Here is an 18,031-nt window from a genome sequence, read left to right as displayed (position 1 = left end):
CGATGAGAGCTCTACTCCAATCATCGGGAATTTGTCCCTCTGTTCAGGCTTTCTGAACTATGCAGTACAGCCACTGTAAGACTTTTATACCACCATACTTCAGCATTTCTGGTCGAATATCATCTACTCCTGCTGCCTTTCCACATTTCAAGCCTTTGATGGCTTTTTCTACTTCAAGTATGGATATGTATTCCTGACTGCATGGCTGGTCAGTGTTTTTTATCACTGTGCTGTCATCACTGCTTGTTTCATTTAGCAGTTTTTCAAAGTAATTACTCCATACTTCAAGGATATCTTTTTCTCCTGTTTTCATTTCACCTTTATCATCTCTAATTCCTTTTACAGCACTCTTTCCTCCATTCCTAAGCTTCTTCAACAACCTCCAGAATATTTTGCCACCTTCTTGATATTTATTTTCTATGTTCTTGCCAAAGTCTTCCCATGATTTTTGTTTAGCTAGTTTTATGCATTTAACTTTCTTACATTTGTCTCTGTATTCTCTAAGAGCACAAGCTGACTTATTTGCCAGGAACTTTTGATATGCTTGCTTCTTTTCCTTCACTGCCTCTTTAACTTCCTGTGTCCACCATGGAGTTCTGATTTTTCTATCCTTGCAGACAACCTCACCACATGCCTCTCTGGCTGAATCAATCAGGGTTATCTTCAAGGTTTGCCACTGAATCTCCAAGGTTTGGTTCTTGTTCTCAAACTGTTTCATTTTTTTTTCAATAATCTTTGTGTATTTTATTCTACAGTTCACATCTGAGAGCTGCTCAACTTTTATTCATTTTAAAACTTTATTACATGTCATTCTTTTCAATATGAAATTCAATTTTATCCTGCTCAAGACTAAATAGTGATCACTTCCTATTTCAAATCCTCTGTACACTCTGGTGTCCTGCACCAGGGAGAAAACATCACTATCAACAATAACATAGTCAATGAGACTTTTCTTATTCCTTGCCTCTTCTCTCCATGTGAATTTGTGCACATTTTTATGTTGGAACATGGTGTTAGTAATAACCAGTCCATGTCCTGAGCAAAAATCCAATGGGTATTTGTCATTATTAGCTTTGCTCTCTTTTCTCCAAATTTTCTCAAAACATTTTTGTATGTCTGACAATCATTTCCTACTTTGCTATTTAGATCCCCAACAGGGAAAGGACCAACTTTTCCTTTTTCATTGTGTCAGTAACTTTCTCTAGAGCCTCAAAAAATTCCTCCACTTCTACCTCAGTAGAATCTTCTTTGGGACCATAAGCACAAATAAGTGTCATTGTCCAGTTCCCCATTCTGATATTTGCCCACATCACTCTACTTGAGACTGCCTGTCATTCAAGAAGATTAGCCACGTATTTAGTGTTGAATACTATGGCTACTCCTTCTTATCCTTGATTGTCATTGCCTGAATATAACATTTTGCATTTATTTCTCAGAAAGACCTCACCAGTTTTTGTCTTTTTCGTTTCAGTCACCCTATTATGTTGATCTGGTACTTATCTAATTCCTCAGCTAGCTCCATTTGTTCACAATTGAGGCTTCTTATGTTGATAGTACCGATCTTTAACTGTGGTGATGTTGAGTTCGGGTGTGTTTTAAGATTTGTCCTGAGCAGAAATCCAATTGTCTGTCTTTTACATACCTAATCCATAAAACCAGCTTTTTTTTCCTGTCGAATGCCTTTATTTTGTCGTATGTATCAAGAACAGTTAAAGAATTTTCTTGAAGGGAGAGATTTAGTTCCTTTAATTTTGAAACAAATGTCTGAAAGATAGGATAGTGTTGATAACCATGCTTCTTCAACAAGGAGTGATGCAAAATCAGAATTACGTTTATTTAGAAACAATAAAACTACGGGCCTTAAACAAAATAACCTTGTTAGTATTTTGCCCCTGGAAAGCCAGCAAATTTCAGAATGAAGCAAAAGATGTGTGTATTCACCGCAGAGTACCCAATTCATCGAAGAGTACTGAAAATAACCTGTTATTTAACATTCGAGCCTTAATAAAATGAACTAGCTTTACTGCGTTGTATAAGCACAGTTTTAAATTCTAGTGGCATTCCTTTGGAGGCCAACGCTTCCCTATGTATGAAATCCGGAGCTACTTCCTTAATCTTAGAAACAACTCCACTATGCCTGCCTGTAAGGGAACGAGCTCCATTAGAACAGAATCCATGTGTAAAAATAATCATAATTAAAATTCTGAATATTTTTACGAATTGTTTATGTTAAAATGTTTATTAGTTTTAGTTTCATAACACGCATTGTCGGCACTTGCGATGTGCCTGTTATTGGAATTGTTTTTCAAAAATTATATGTAAAGAAGTTAAAAAATTGATGTACTTACTGGATTTGATATTTGCATTACTTATGGGAATTTTATTGTAATTTAAAATATTAACTTTTGTGTTTTTACGAAGACATTCTCTCTTGTCGCTAACGGAGACAACGTGTCAGCCATTATTTATACCTAACTTCTTGCTTATCAATTTCATGGAGTGCGCATGCTCGCCGAGAAGTTTGATGTGTGATTGACAGCTGACAAGTTCGGTATCGAAGCAACGGGAGAATAAACAAGATAGCGTTCGGAAGGAATTTAGAATACAGACCGGCAGATATTTAGGTTCGGAGGAACTTAAGTTTTTTATGTGACAGTCGGAGGAAAATTAATAGCATATTCCGAAAAAGGAATCGTGGAATTATTAAGTTTTAATGTGGAATAAGTATGTGGATAAATAAAAGAAAATATGGCATATGCGTTTTAAATGGAATATTGGAATATTTAAATGGAAACACTAATTGAAATATTTATAGTAGATGGGTGCTTAAGGGTCAAAGCTGTATAACTGAGAGGAGACCTCCACATAGCCTTTAAAGGAATGCGGAGAACCGACCAGGGCTTCTGACCTAATGTCCAATCCTCACCTTCTCGTGGTGCACCCTGTTGGGTATCTACTTTGATACTGAACGAACGAGGATGGGCTGGCAATTTGGGATTTAGCCGACCAAATTGTATTCTTATTGGTTAAACCAAAATAAAAAATGATGGTACAACATGACGAAATTTCATGCCGGCTGGGGCGTCGCCCGGTTAAACAAGGCCCCCGTTGTTTTCGCCAGGGAACCAGGGCGAACAGCGAAAAGTCAGCTACTGGAACAAATCTGAAAACAAACCCCAACTCAACATCACCAGAGTTAAAGATCGGTACTATCAACGTAAGAAGCCTGAATGGCAAAGAAATGGAGCTAGCTGAGGAATTAGATAAGTACCAGATCGACATAATAGGGGTGACTGAAACAAAAAAGACCAAAACTGGTGAGATCTTTCTGAGCAATAAATACAAAATGTTATATTCAGGCAATAACAATCAAGGAAAAGAAGGAGTAGCCATAGTATTCAACACAAAATACGAGGCTAATCTTCTTGAATGGCAGTCAGTCTCAAGTAGAGTAATGTGGGCAAATATGAGAATGGGGAACTGGACAATGAGACTTATTTGTGCCTATGGTCCCACAGAAGGTTCTACTAAGGTAGAAGTGGAGGAATTTTTTGAGGCTTTAGAAAAAGCAACTGACACAATGAAAAAGGAAAAGTTGGTCCTTGTTGGGGATCTAAATAGTAGAGTAGGAAATGATTGTGAGACATACAAAAATATTTTGGGAAAATTTGGAGAAAAGAGCAAAGCTAATAATAATGGCAAATATCTGTTGGATTTCTGCTCAGGACATGGACTGGTTATTACTAACACCATGTTCCAACATAAAAATGTGCACAAATTCACATGGAGAGAAGAGGCTAGGAATAAGAAAAGTCTCATCGACTATGTTATTGTTGATAGTGATGTTTTCTCCCTGGTGCAGGACACCAGAGTGTACAGAGGATTTGAAATTGGAAGTGATCACTATTTAGTCTTGAGCAGGATAAAATTGAATTTCATATTGAAAAGAATAACATGTAAGAAAGTTTTAAAGCGAATAAAAGTTGAGCAGCTCTCAGATGTAAACTGTAGACTAAAATACAGAAATATTATTGAAAAGAAAATGAAAGAGTTTGAGAACAGGAATCAAACCTTGGAGATTCAGTGGCAAACTCTGAAGGAAACATTGATTGATTCTGCCAGAGAGGCATGTGGTGAGGTTGTGTGCAAAGATAAAAAAATCAGAACTCCCTGGTGGACACAGGAAGTTAAAGAGGCAGTGAAGGAAAAGAAGAAAGCATATCAAAAGTTCCTGGCAAATAAGTCAGCTTTTACTCTTACAGAATACAGAGACAAATGTAAGAAAGCTAAACAGTGTGTAAAACTAGCTAAACAAAAGTCATGGGAGGACTTTGGCAAGAATATAGAAAATAAATATCAAGAAGGTGGCAAAATATTCTGGAGGTTGTTGAAGAAGCTTAGGAATGGAGGAAAGAGTGCTGTAAAAGGAATTAGAGATGATAAAGGTGAAATGAAAACAGGAGAAAAAGATATCCTTGAAGTATGGAGTAATTACTTTGAAAAACTGCTAAATGAAACAAGCAGTGATGACAGCACAGTGATAAAAAACACTGACCAGGCATGCAGTCAGGAATACATATCCATACATGAAGTAGAAAAAGCCATCAAAGGCTTGAAATGTGGAAAGGCAGCAGGAGTAGAATGATATTCGACCAGAAATGCTGAAGTATGGTGGTATAAGAGTCTTACAGTGGCTGCACTGCATAGTTCAGAAAGCCTCGACAGAAGGACGAATTCCCGATGATTGGAGTAGAGCTCTCATAGTACCCATATATAAGAAGGGAAATAAAACTGAATGTGAGAATTACAGAGGTATTTCCCTACTGAGTGTTCCTGGCAAGATCTATGCAAGTATACTTGAGAAACGGTTGAGAAGAATTGTGGAAGAAAAGCTTGGTGAAGAACAAGCTGGATTCAGGCCAAATAGAGGCTGTCAGGATCAGATCTTCACTTTACGACAAATAGTCGAGAAAGCATGGGAATATAACAAAGATCTGTATTTAAGTTTTGTCGATTTGGAAAAGGCATATGACAAGGTGCCAACAGAGAAGCTATTCAATACGCTGCAGTTATATGGTGTCAATGGGGCATTATATCAAGCAATACTTAGTCTTTATTTGAGTTGTGAGTCAGCAGTTAGAATTGAAGGAAGTACAGGAAGATGGTTTAATGTTAAATCTGGTGTGAGACAAGGATGTACATTATCCCCTCTGTTATTCATTATCTATATGGATCACATTTTGAAGGAATGTGGTATTAAACCTGATATCAAAATTGGAGATGTTAATGTCAGCTCTTTGCTTTATGCGGATGATGTTATACTTCTAAATAAATCCGCTACAAGTCTGCAAGATTCTCTGACTAAATTGAATAGCTGTTGTAATAGATATGGTATGAAGGTCAGCAATAAAAAGACAAAGACAATGAAAATAGGCAGAATCATTGAAAATGTCAACTGTGTTGTGAATGGAGAACCTGTGGAACAAGTAAAACATTTCGGCTACTTAGGCACAATTTTTACTGAAGATGGTAAACTAAATATAGAAATAGACAACAGAATCAGCAAAGCTGGTATCGTGGGAAGTCAATTGAATAAATTCATATGGAATAAGAAAGAAATTAGTCGGAACACTAAATTAGGTGTATACAAGACTGTGTTCAAACCAATTTTAACTTATGGATCTGAGAGCTGGGTCAGAAGTAAAACACTTGACCAAAGACTAGAGACCGCAGATATGAGAGTCCTGAGAAAGATTAGAGGCGTGAACAGATGGCATCAATGGCAATATCATATTAAAAATGAGGATATTAGGAAAGAACTTGACATTGTCAGCATCCAGGAATGCGTCAGCAGAGCCAATCTCAGATGGTATGGTCACTTAAATAGAATGGGAGAGGAAAGATTAGCAAAACAAGTGTTCTCTGCCAGGTTGGCAGGAAAACGACCCAGAGGAAGACCAAGATATAGGTGGATTGATACGGTACAAAGTGCCTTAGACGATAGAAATATAAGATCTGATAATGTTGGAGTCTTGACAAGTAACAGACTGATTTGGAGGAAAATTGTAGATAGGAAGTTAGTAATGATGTAATTTTTTCATGTAGTACTGTCATATCCTGTACAGCCCTTGAGGGTACATGGCAGGAATTTGATGATGATGATGATTGCTATTTACGTTCTAAAGAAATGTTCGAGAAAACTCTGATTAGGAAGTTTCATCTGTATTAAAGACGCCGGATCTGACTATTATTTCTACTGAAGAAAAGAGACAGAATTAAGTTCGGAAGAATTAATGTGTGCTACATGAGTGATGAAAAAGGATCCTGTGAAAATGAAGAATAGAGTCATATATCTTCGGAAAAGGGCCTTGACAGAGAGAGAAACTGGCTATGAACATTTTGTGATTGTGCAAACAAAGTGTTTAGTCTAGTCTTAAGTGTAAGTTTATTTTTAAAAGGTCTTGGATCCAATTAATTTGTAGCTAGTTATGTAATATTTGTTTGAAGTGTATATATATTGTGTTTGTTATATTAAATGTGTTTATTTTGTATTTTGGTCTTGAGTCAGTGATTATTTGGATTCTGAAAGAAAGAGTTAAGATCATTGCACCAATTGGAGCGAACCCTTGTGCATATAATAACATATAGGTACACTCGGAATTAAAAAAGTAATTGTTAGAAACAGAGATCATCTTTATGGTAGGATTAAATATTATGATAATATCTATGAATATCTCCTCAATATAAAAATCCACCAATTATTAACACATGCATTTTTCAAACTGGATCCCTTTGTGTATTATGTAATTATTGAGAGTGTAAAATATTTCTTCTCTAGTTGTTCGGGATGACAAAGTTCTACAAAATAGAATATTGTCATGAATGTTGTTATCATGCACATATCTTACATAGCATATTAACTGCGCATCATTTGAAACATCAGTAGTCTGATCTATTTGTAACGCATAATAAGGGCTCTTCTTAACTCTTTCGTTTAACTGAGATTCCATGTCACCTACATATCATTAATTCTATGACCGACAGTATCATTTGAAAGAGGAATCAAATCAACATCTTTTAGTGACTTGTTGCAAAACATAGTTTTTACCACATCATTTATAGCTGGAAGTATAAATTTCCCCGATAGAATGAAGTTTCCCTGTTTTCGCTATGCGTAAACTTAAGAGATAGGATGCTTCCAGTGCCTTGCTATTAATCAAACCCATGGACGAAACTATATCTTTCCCATGATTTAATGTCCCTAAGCGTCTGAAAAAATTCATTTGGCTTATTTTTCACATCACAATGGTTAAACTATCTAAATGTCGGAGTTTCGCAGGTTTCATGCACTCATTGAACAACCCTTCATAACACAAAACACATTGATGTTTCTGTTCACTTTCATCTCCACACCAAGTAAACCCGAATTCCAAATATGAACTGCAACATTTCTTACTGTATTTTTTCTTTGAATTGCTTGTTTCTTCTACTTTAATAGTATCAGATTTACTCACCGTTACAACACGTGTATCACAATTAGAGTTAGCATCACCTGTTTCATTTGCATTTCTTTTCATAGTCCTAGTTCTAAGCTATTTTTCCATTATTAAAAAAAAGTTTCCAAAAAATATATATAAAGACTGGAGTTAACTCATGACACACTTTGTCCAAGCTTCACTTAGCACTTCTGAAGATATACTGAACCTTGGTTGAAGGAGGAAAACCTTCAATAATAAAAATCAATAAACAACAAGCAATTGATTGAAACGTGGATAACACGTTTACTTCAAATCTGACAAAACAGCAAGAGACAGCGGAAGCAATAAAACCATATTGTTGTTCACTTCACCCCTCTTTTATTACTCGGATTGAATATTCTGCCCCTATTTGTTGGTTTTTTTAAATATCCATACTTACTTATTCAATTTTAATTTGTTTTGTTTGACGAATTAAAAAATATACATTTATTTATTTAATTTAAGTCTGCCTGAGGACCACCTATCCCATCGTCGTGGACCACAGGTTGAGAAACACTCCCCTAGGGTATGCCAATGGTTACCCTTCCTTTTTTTTTTTTTTTTGAGACACTGCTCCATCATACACAACTTGAGTTGGTATCATTCAGAGAGCCAATCATCAATCCATCTAACCAATATACTATCTCTTTCCATCCTCTGCAGCTTGTACATAGATACATTTGCGTGGTAATCTATCAAATACTTTTGCAAAGTCCAAGAATATCATTGTATATGATTCTCCCTATCTAACACTCATTATCCTATCATAAAATGCAAGTAATTTGCTAAAACGAGACATACTGACCATCAACCAAATCTTGTATTCTATTAATATAATTAACGGCTATTTTAGCCTGTTTTTGTTTAGGAGTGTCCCTTGTATTTAATACATTGGCTAACATAACTCAAAAGGGGTATGTATATATTTTAGGGCATTACGGGCGAGTGTAGAAGGCAATTATGGCAGAATAAAAAATGTGGAAAAATTATGTACATACCTTGACTTTGGTTTAAAGATGCCTTCTAAATCCAAGCTCTTGTTGAAAGGGGGGGGGGGAAGAGAGGGAAAGAACATGGGGATGTACTTGAGACACGGGAAATAAGTTTGGGAACCCGGGTTACTATTAATAATATATATATAAATATATATATATATATATTATTTTGTTGTGGGGAGAGGGGGGGGGAAGAAAGAAGGGGAAGGGTATCCTTATGTGGAAACTGGGGCAAGGGTTTACGGGGTGTGGACCGTTTCGGTCATCGTCTGACCATCGTCGGAACTTTGTGGGAATGACTGTAGGGCTATGTCAAGGCTGTAAGATGTATCTGCCAAATTTGGGCATTTGTTGTTGCAAAATGGCCGGAGGCGTGGCTTAATTTGTAAGTTTTGGAACGTCCAACATTTGGAAATTAGGTAGGGGCGGTGGACGTTGATAGAATTACCATTGCATTTTATGGCAATAGTTTCAGATATTCTAAGCATTGTTTCGTTTTCTTGCTTGTCAATGATTATGGCTTTGTTAATTTGGGGAATGTGTTTTAGTTCAAGGGCGTGAGCTGCAATTTCAGTCTTCCCTGTATTCTGTGGTTTGTTTTTCTTTTTGATGTTGCGATATTTCTTCGTGTTCAGATATTCTGGAATGGGAATATTGCAATATATTGCAATATCCAGAATATCTGAACACGAAGAAACATCGCAACATAAAAAAAAAAAAAACCACAGAATACAGGGAAGACTGAAATTGCAGCTCACGCCCTTGAACTAAAACACATTCCCCAAATTAACAAAGCCATAATCATTGACAAACAAGAAAACGAAACAATGCTTAGAATATCTGAAACTATTGCCATAAAATGCAATGGTAATTCTATCAACGTCCACCGCCCCTACCTAATTTCCAAATGTTGGACGTTCCAAAACTTACAAATTAAGCTACGCCTCCGGCCATTTTGCAACAACAAATGCCCAAATTTGGCAGATACATCTTACAGCCTTGACATAGCCCTACAGTCATTCCCACAAAGTTCCGACGATGACCGAAACGATCCACACCCCGTAAACCCTTGCCCCAGTTTCCACATAAGGATACCCTTCCCCTTCTTTCTTCCCCCCCCCCCCCTCTCCCCACAACAAAATAATATATATATATTTATATATATATTATTAATAGTAACCCGGGTTCCCAAACTTATTTCCCGTGTCTCAAGTACATCCCCATGTTCTTTCCCTCTCTTCCCCCCCCCCCTTTCAACAAGAGCTTGGATTTAGAAGGCATCTTTAAACCAAAGTCAAGGTATGTACATAATTTTTCCACATTTTTTATTCTGCCATAATTGCCTTCTACACTCGCCCGTAATGCCCTAAAATATATACATACCCCTTTTGAGTTATGTTAGCCAATGTATTAAATACAAGGGACACTCCTAAACAAAAACAGGCTAAAATAGCCGTTAATTATATTAATAGTGTTTTAGAGGAGTAGCATGGGAATTTCCCAGAAATTATACTTAACTTGTATTCTATTCCTAACCAACCTCTCCCACACCTTGACTACAACTGCAGTTACACAAACTGGTGTCTAATAATTGATCTTACCCACTGCAAGACTTTCATTAGATAGCCAGGTCAAGGGCCTAGCTAGCTGTTGTATACATTCCTTAAAAATGTGGTGATATGTCATTCATTATCAGTCTTATTAACACTTACCCCAATCAACATCTGATACACCTGTGATCCTTTTCACTTACAATTCTCCTAATACTTATCTCACTTCTATATGTTGCATGTCATCATTTACACCAGTATGATATATATGCTGATAAAGTGCTCATTCAATAAATCACTATATGATTTGCAACAGTCACTCTGCCATGATTATCCACCAGAGTCAACCTACCATAATTATTCTTCTTCTTGCTTGCCATACTGTAAAAGAATTCTCTTCCGATAATATGGTAAGCAGAAGGGAATTTCAGAGTCCTGAGTCACTCATTTCTGGACCCTCTGCAATGTTTCTACATCACAATGATTCTTTCACTTTCAATTATTCCAACTATTCTATCCTTGCATCCTTAAACACTATATGAACTTGAGGAAGAAAGCATGCATCTATGAAATTTATTATGCATATCTTGTTTGCTACAAAGGTTGGTTGGATAGGTCAGAAGAAATTCACAGAGGTTACCATATTACAGGCAAGGAGAAAGAGCAACAACAAAAGTCATGATTAGCATCTGGGAAGAAACAAAAATGCTACCCATTGCATACGATAATAACATCTGAAGATTCAAATAAGCAGAAAAGAAGTAATTTCATGCAATAATCATCAAGTAAAGGCAATTAATTTTGTATGGTCTGTAGTGATCAAGCAAATTTAACATGAAGTGGACATCTGAAACAAGCTTCTTATTAGTTACATATGATATACATGTAACATGTTTCCAGATATGAACTTGAAAACTCGTTCTTGTTTTCTTAATGGATTTATATATTTGTGATACTTTTTATTTGGTTTCATATGTATTTTATTATATTCAGAGTGAGAGTTCCCGTGTGGGGGACACCTGTAACCCCCATCGGGCGCGTCCCCTGGTGGCGGATCGGGGAATGCTTGTCATAGGTTACTATGAAGGGTAGGAGGGAAATAAAATACCTCCTGCAGACCAACAGGATAGCACTTCCCTCATAGGCCGGTCTGGGGGCCTCGAAGGTGGCAGCCACACCACCAGACTCGGGTGCTGAAGGCTAATCCCCTGCATACCTTAAAATTTCACTCATTAAAAGAAATAACAAAGAGATAGCCGAACTGCCTAAATGGTTAACGACAAAGCGAGGAAAAAGGTACATGAGATATGGAACATGGAACATTAAAAGTCTACATGGAAAAGAAAACGAATTAATTGATGAATTTAAAAAATCAAGATTGGATTTGCTAGCAGTCACAGAAACAAAAAAGAAATGTCAAGGTTGCCAGAAAATGAAAGATGGGTATATACTTTTCTATTCAGGGGTAAACCCAAGAGAATGGGGAAAACAAGGGGTAGCTTGCATAATTAAACCAGATCTCAAAGAATATATTACTAAATGGCAACTAATAAACGAAAGGTTGTTGACAATCACTATAGATTTTAAATCAGACAACCAAGTATTCACTGTAATTGTTGCATATGGCCCAAACGATAATGCCAATAATGAAATTAAAGATGAATTCTTTGAACTCTTACAAAAAACAATTGAAGAAGTTCAAGGGCATATCATACTATTAGGAGACCTTAATGGCCGGGTAGGGAATCAAGTAGATGAAGAAACGAAACAAGTGTTGGGATCACAAGGAGAAATAACCCGGAATAATAATGGAGAAAGAATAATAAATCTTTGCCTTACAAATAATTTAGTGATAACGAATACTATGTTCAAGCATAAAGAAATCCATAAGTTTACCAGGGAAGAGCCCAATAGAAACGAAAAATCTATAATCGACTACGCCATCATAAGCAGATCGTACTGGAAGTATACAAAAAATGCAAGAGTACAGAGGTCCTGAAATAGGCAGTGACCACTACTTATTAGTATTGGAAACAATCCATGAAATAAACGTTGAGAAATGTAGAAAAAGTAGCAAGGAAATAAATGTTAAGATAAAGAACTACAAACTAAAGAAAGAAGAAACAGCCATTGAGTATAAAAGTAAAATAGAAGAGAAGATGAAAGAAGTAGAAAAAGAGATATATGAAGACCAAGATGTAGAAAACCTATGGTACAGGTTCAAAACACTTCTTCTAGAAACAAGCAAAGAAATTTGTGGTGTATCATTAAATAATAAACAGAAGAAACATAAAACACCCTGGTGGACTGAAGAACTAAAAGAAGAAATTAAAAAGAAAAAGCAATTATGGAAGAGATATATAACATCAAAGCTGCAGGTTGATAGAGAACTATACAACAACCAAAGAAATAAAGTTAAAACCTTAGTGAGAGCAGAGAAAAGAAAATGCTGGGAAGACTTCAGACATACATACTTTAGAACAAAATTTTTTAAAGGAAACCAAAAACTCTTCTATAATGTTTTGAGGTCAGAGAAAGAATGCCCCATAAAGTTTATCAAAAATAAGGATGGAAAGTTACTCACAAATTCCAAATGGAAAGTTACTCACAGTACTTTCAAGAATTATTGGAAGATGCAGGACATGGAAAAAATAGAACCCTAAGAGCAAGACACACAAGCAAAATAGAAGATCAGAGTGAAGAAATTCATGCAAATGAACTGTTAGCAGCAATAAATAAAATAAAACTTGGCAAATCAGCAGGCCATGACCGAATAACACCAGAAATGGTAAAGAATTTAGGAACAAAAGCCATAAAATTTCTTTTACACCTATTCAATGTTGTATGGAAAAGAAAATTATTCCCAAAGACTGGGAAGTAGCTATAATAATCCCTATATTTAAGAAAGGAGACAACCGCAAATGTGAAAACCCTAGAGCAATTTCGCTTTTAAGCGTTCCAGGAAAATTATATACCCGCATTTTAGAAACGAGGCTTAGGAATCAAATAGAGGACATGCTGGATGAAATGCAATATGGCTTTCGAAAAAATAGAAGCACACAGGATCTTATCTTCAGTCTTAGACAAATATCAGAGAAAACATTGGAATATGGAAAAGAACTACATTCATGTTTTATAGATTTTGAAAAAGCCTTTGACCGAGTTCCCAGACACTAATATGGCAAACATTAAAGAAAAACAAGATACAAGATAACTTAATAGCAGCCATACAAAGCCTCTACAAAAGTAATAGAAATTATGTAAGAACCTGTAATAATAGATCAAAAGAATTTGAAACAAATGTAGGAGTGAGGCAAGGCTGTATCCTCAGTCCTCTTCTCTTCATCGTAGTAATGGATGAAATTTTAAAGGCATGCCAAACAAAAACAAAAAAGTTCCACTTAGGATAAAGGAAACTGAAAGAAACAAGGATTTCACATATGGCTTTTGCAGATGATGTAGTGATTCTAGCAAATACAGCTGAAGATCTGCAGTACAATATCAACATTTGGCATGAAGAAACAAAGAAAAGGAATATGACCATAAATATAAATAAAACAATGATCATATCTAGAAACCAACAAAAACACACAATAAAAATAGAGAATCACCAACTGGAACAAGTCCACTCCTTTAAATACTTGGGATCATATATACAAGAAGATGGTAGACTAGACACAGAAATTAACAACAGGATAAGAGGGGGAACAAACTTATTCTATGCAATGAAAGGCCCACTCCTAGCTAAGAAAGAAGTCACCCAAAATACCAAAATGGCAGCGTACCGTTCAGTGTTTCTACCAACATTAACATACAGTTGTGAGTCTTGGTGTTTAACAACAGGAAACACAAATAAACTACAAACAACTGAAATGAAATATCTCAGGAAAGTGGCACAAAAAACAAGACTAGACCGAATAAGAAATCAAACCATAAGAGACAGCCTTCAAGTTGCACCTCTGAATCAATTCATAACACAAGCCCAAATGAGATGGTTTGGACATCTCAATCGAATGGAAGAAGGAAGAATAGCAAAAACTGTATATGAAAGCCAGAAAATAGGAAAAAGAAACATAGGCAGACCCAGGAAAGGTTGGCAAAAGGAAATTAAAGAAAAATTGGAAAAGAAGGGAATTAACTGGAAAGAAGCAAAACAACAAACCTTGGACTGGACGGCATGGAAATCTCTTTGGCAAAATCTCGATGCTTTAAAGCATAAGAGATCATAGACGAAGAAGACAGAGTGAGAGTTTAATGATCTTTTACTACTATTAATAACTACTTTTTGGTGTAAACAAATACTGTGGAAAAAGACATGATGTAATGGGAAGTGAAGTCCACTGTGCAAGAATGCACTACAGTTGGAGAAAGTAATGTATCGACATAGATGCTGTTGTTGTTACAAAAATCCTAGAATGGAATGATGTGTTTATATTGAAGGATGTTTCAATCAACTGTTAATGTCTGGCCTATTATTCACTTCTAATAATTAGCATTTTTACTCATGATTTCAGCCTCCATAGCTCAGTCAGTATAGACAAAGCCCTTTAGTTGGAAAGACCTGGGTTCGATTCCAGTGGGTGACATGAGGAACCTTTATCTGGTCTCTTTCAACTAAAGGTGAGTTAGCCAGTCTCATACGGAGCTAGGGAGATTTTTTTCACCCAGAAACTCAGGTTTTTCATCCCCCAGAACAGGCAAACTGGCCCCCATACACACACAAACCTACAGACATAGGATACCTCCAGGAATAAGGAGTAACCAAACTATTCCGTAGGATTTCGGTTTCAAATGCCTACATGGCAAAATGTGTAGATCTATGCATGAGCATAAATTATGATAGGACTCACGATTTATATCGCAAACAATTTATTACAAAACAAAAATGCATAGTTTTAAAAATTTAGAACTACAAAAGCAAGAATTTGAATATATCTGAATATTATGACTCCTCATATACATATTAAAGTGCAGCACTAACCTCTAAAGCATACACATTTATTTTGTCATCCAATCCAATTAAAAATGTAGTACCCTCTGGTGACCACTGTACAAATTCTGCTACTGCAAGAGTTGAAATCAGAATAAGTAATATACAATCATTTGTGTTCTTAGAAATTTCAAATTATATTAATACATTGTCTTCTTTTAACAGACAGGCATATCATATCCACAAAAAAAAAATAAATAAATAATAATAATAAATAAATAAATAATCAAAATTATATGAAAACGTAGTGAATTACTAAACAACTCCATTCTTCAGATAATTCCAGGGGGATCTTGGGACATCTTTATCAAGACTGACTTCTGTTTATTGATATGATTTTTTCAACTTGGGAATTGATGGAATATTTATATCTGTACAGCACATTACAATATTCATAAGGATATTCAAACACAAATATAGAACCCCTCCCCAGGGACGTCTTAAGGCATGGGCATACTGGGCAGTTGCCCAGGTGCCTCATGTTGCCATATTGTTCATGAGAGATCTCTTGGCAGAGTATATAAATTACTCAATCTCTCGCTGGAACACTGAGCTAAGAAAGAGAACCGGAGATGGCATACAATACATTGCACAACAGGGCAGCAGCGTTTGAACTAGCTTTCACTCGTGCATAGAAAATGACATCCCGAAGACCATTGACTTTAAGTTAATGATAAATCAATTCTCTGCAAAGAAATTTAGCAAAAGTTTGTATTGATTAATTATGTTTTTTATGTTTAAACATTGATATTGTTAAAAGTAACAATAAATCTATAGGCTTGATTTTATTGACCGTTTACTTTTTATTCCCATAGGTGGGTGGGTAGGGAGCCCCAGTGCATTGCTTTGCCCAGGGGCCTACAATACTGTTAAGACAGTACTGCCTCTCCCACTGAAAGAAAATATGAGCAAACATATATTCTAATTTATGGTAGGCAGATGACTGTCTGTTTGGATATCTTTATAGTCTCTCTCTTTCTCTCTTATGCTGCATTCTATTCCCCACGATTTACAGACTGACTGACACAATTTATATACTCACTGAAAGAAGACAAAAACAATTCAGAACATAAGATGGGGAGGCAGCAAACCTAGATCAGAACTATTTCACAAAAATCATGAAAAAACAGAAAAAGAAATCAAATCAGATCCATTCCCTCTCTTTCTAATTGTGTAACTCATGTAATCATAAATGATAAGTCTCCTATAATTGGCTTTAAAAATATTACAATGAAGTAAAAAAAGAGAGAGACAAGCAGAATGGTAAAGGAGAAAATTCCCCTAAGACAATATGAACTAGATTAAAAAGAAAAAAAAGGGGGGAATTTTTCATAAGAAAGCTAGATTCTATAATGACAAATCTTATATTATTATTATCCAATAATTCCTTTTATTCCCTATAGAAAGTAGGTGAGACTATTTTAGCCCTATCTAACCTTTGGAGACTGATGGCAATTTGACTTCCACCAGTAGCCAATCAGAAATAGTTGCCCCAAGACCTGTCACTAATTATAAATGGCATTCGGAAGAAGAGATCAGACAAGTGCCACAGTTCTACAGTCAATTTTCTTGAGTTTACAGTACTGAAAAAACTGAGTTTCTGGATAAAAAACTGGCTTGCTTGTTCCCAAGACTTACTTACTCAAGAACCAGTCCACAAAATATTTAAGCCATATCTAGTAAAAAACACACTAGAATCAGACTATATAATGTCTTTTGAAAACCAACTCTAACTCGGAAGCGAAACACAGACCATAAAAAGGAAAGACGAAAAATGAATTCAAACAGCAGAAATGAAATTTCTCAGAAAAACAGCTGGATATACCAAGTGGGACCATAAAACAAATGAAAAAAGTTTACAATCCTTGAATATAAAACCAATTAATTACTACATGACAGTATAAACAAAAATGGATAAAACATTTAAATCGAATGGACAACAGAAGACTACCGAAAATATTATACAAATATAAAATAAGTGGAAAAAGAAGAATCAGAATACCAAGAAAGAGATGGCATGAGACTGGAAGAGGCCACCTGCCCTAAAATCCATGTGAGGAAGAAAAAAAAAAACAGTATTTTTGTGGAGGATCTTTTGAATTTTTTTTTTTTTTGCAGCCATTTGTTATAAACATGTGGCTAATAATTTCATATTCTTTGTTCAGCGCTTGTTCATTGAAGCAAACTGTTAGGGTTCTGGGTTTGGTGGTGTTGATGACCTCTAGTTTTTGTGTTGGATGGTGGTATGAATTTTTATGTATGTATTGGCCATTGAATGTGATGTTTCTAATTTTGTGTTGTAGGGTGTAGTTAACCATTTGGTTAGCTGCAATATGTACCAAATGGTTAATGCAACCCTATAAACCTCATCAAAAAGAAAACAACTGAATTAATCAAGTCGGTGATCACATGGCCAGAGGAAACAATTAAAAACTAATAACACGTATGCCCACACTACCAGAATTTGTGGCCTGCCAATAAATACACAAAAGCAACACAGCACTACGGCTGATAGTTGAATTGACAGCCCCAATTACCACTTAGCTAAGAAACTAGCAGCTACACTCAAGGAGTTGGTATGTTATTCCTGCTCTTACATAAAAAAAAATACACAACACTTCATAAACAAAATTAAAAACATCACACTCAACGATGAAGATTTATTAGTCAGTTTTGCTAATTTATGCTACAGTCTTCCATGCTGTTTTCTGTCGAAAGACTTAACAAAACCCAAAAATATCATGGCGTATCCATTTCCTTTATCTAACTCAGTGGTAACATAATTAAAGAATGTGAGCAAGTTGCTAAAACATGACCTTCCCTTAGTAAACCCATGCTGTTCATTGCAAAATAGAGATTCTCTGTAAACTCATTTCTGAATACGAGCCCTAACTAACTTTTCCAAAATCTTCACCACCACTTCTGGGATACTGATCTGTTGATAGTTGTAACATCAGTCTTTGCACCACCCTTGTGCAA

General features: G+C 35.8%; 1 protein-coding gene across 4 annotated transcripts in view; it reads right to left on the bottom strand.

Annotated features, from left to right (window-relative positions):
• The window catches only part of LOC150101594 (p21-activated protein kinase-interacting protein 1-like), a 182,238-nt gene that overhangs the window by 89,172 nt on the left and 75,035 nt on the right, over nt 1-18,031 (bottom strand). For all 4 annotated transcript variants that reach the window (XM_090400702.1, XM_090400703.1, XM_090400705.1 and 1 more), the window contains one exon: nt 15,044-15,126. In XM_090400702.1, coding sequence (XP_090256828.1) covers nt 15,044-15,126 — 83 coding nt within the window. The remainder of the gene's footprint in view (nt 1-15,043; nt 15,127-18,031) is intronic.

Source organism: Typopeltis vanoorti, chromosome 11 (genome assembly GCF_054136105.1).
Source record: "Typopeltis vanoorti isolate ZY-2024b chromosome 11, IOZ_Tvanoo_1.0, whole genome shotgun sequence".
Lineage (NCBI taxonomy): Eukaryota > Metazoa > Arthropoda > Arachnida > Uropygi > Thelyphonidae > Typopeltis > Typopeltis vanoorti.
The sequence above is the reverse complement of the archived record's forward strand: the minus strand, read 5'-3'. Positions and strand labels throughout refer to the sequence as shown.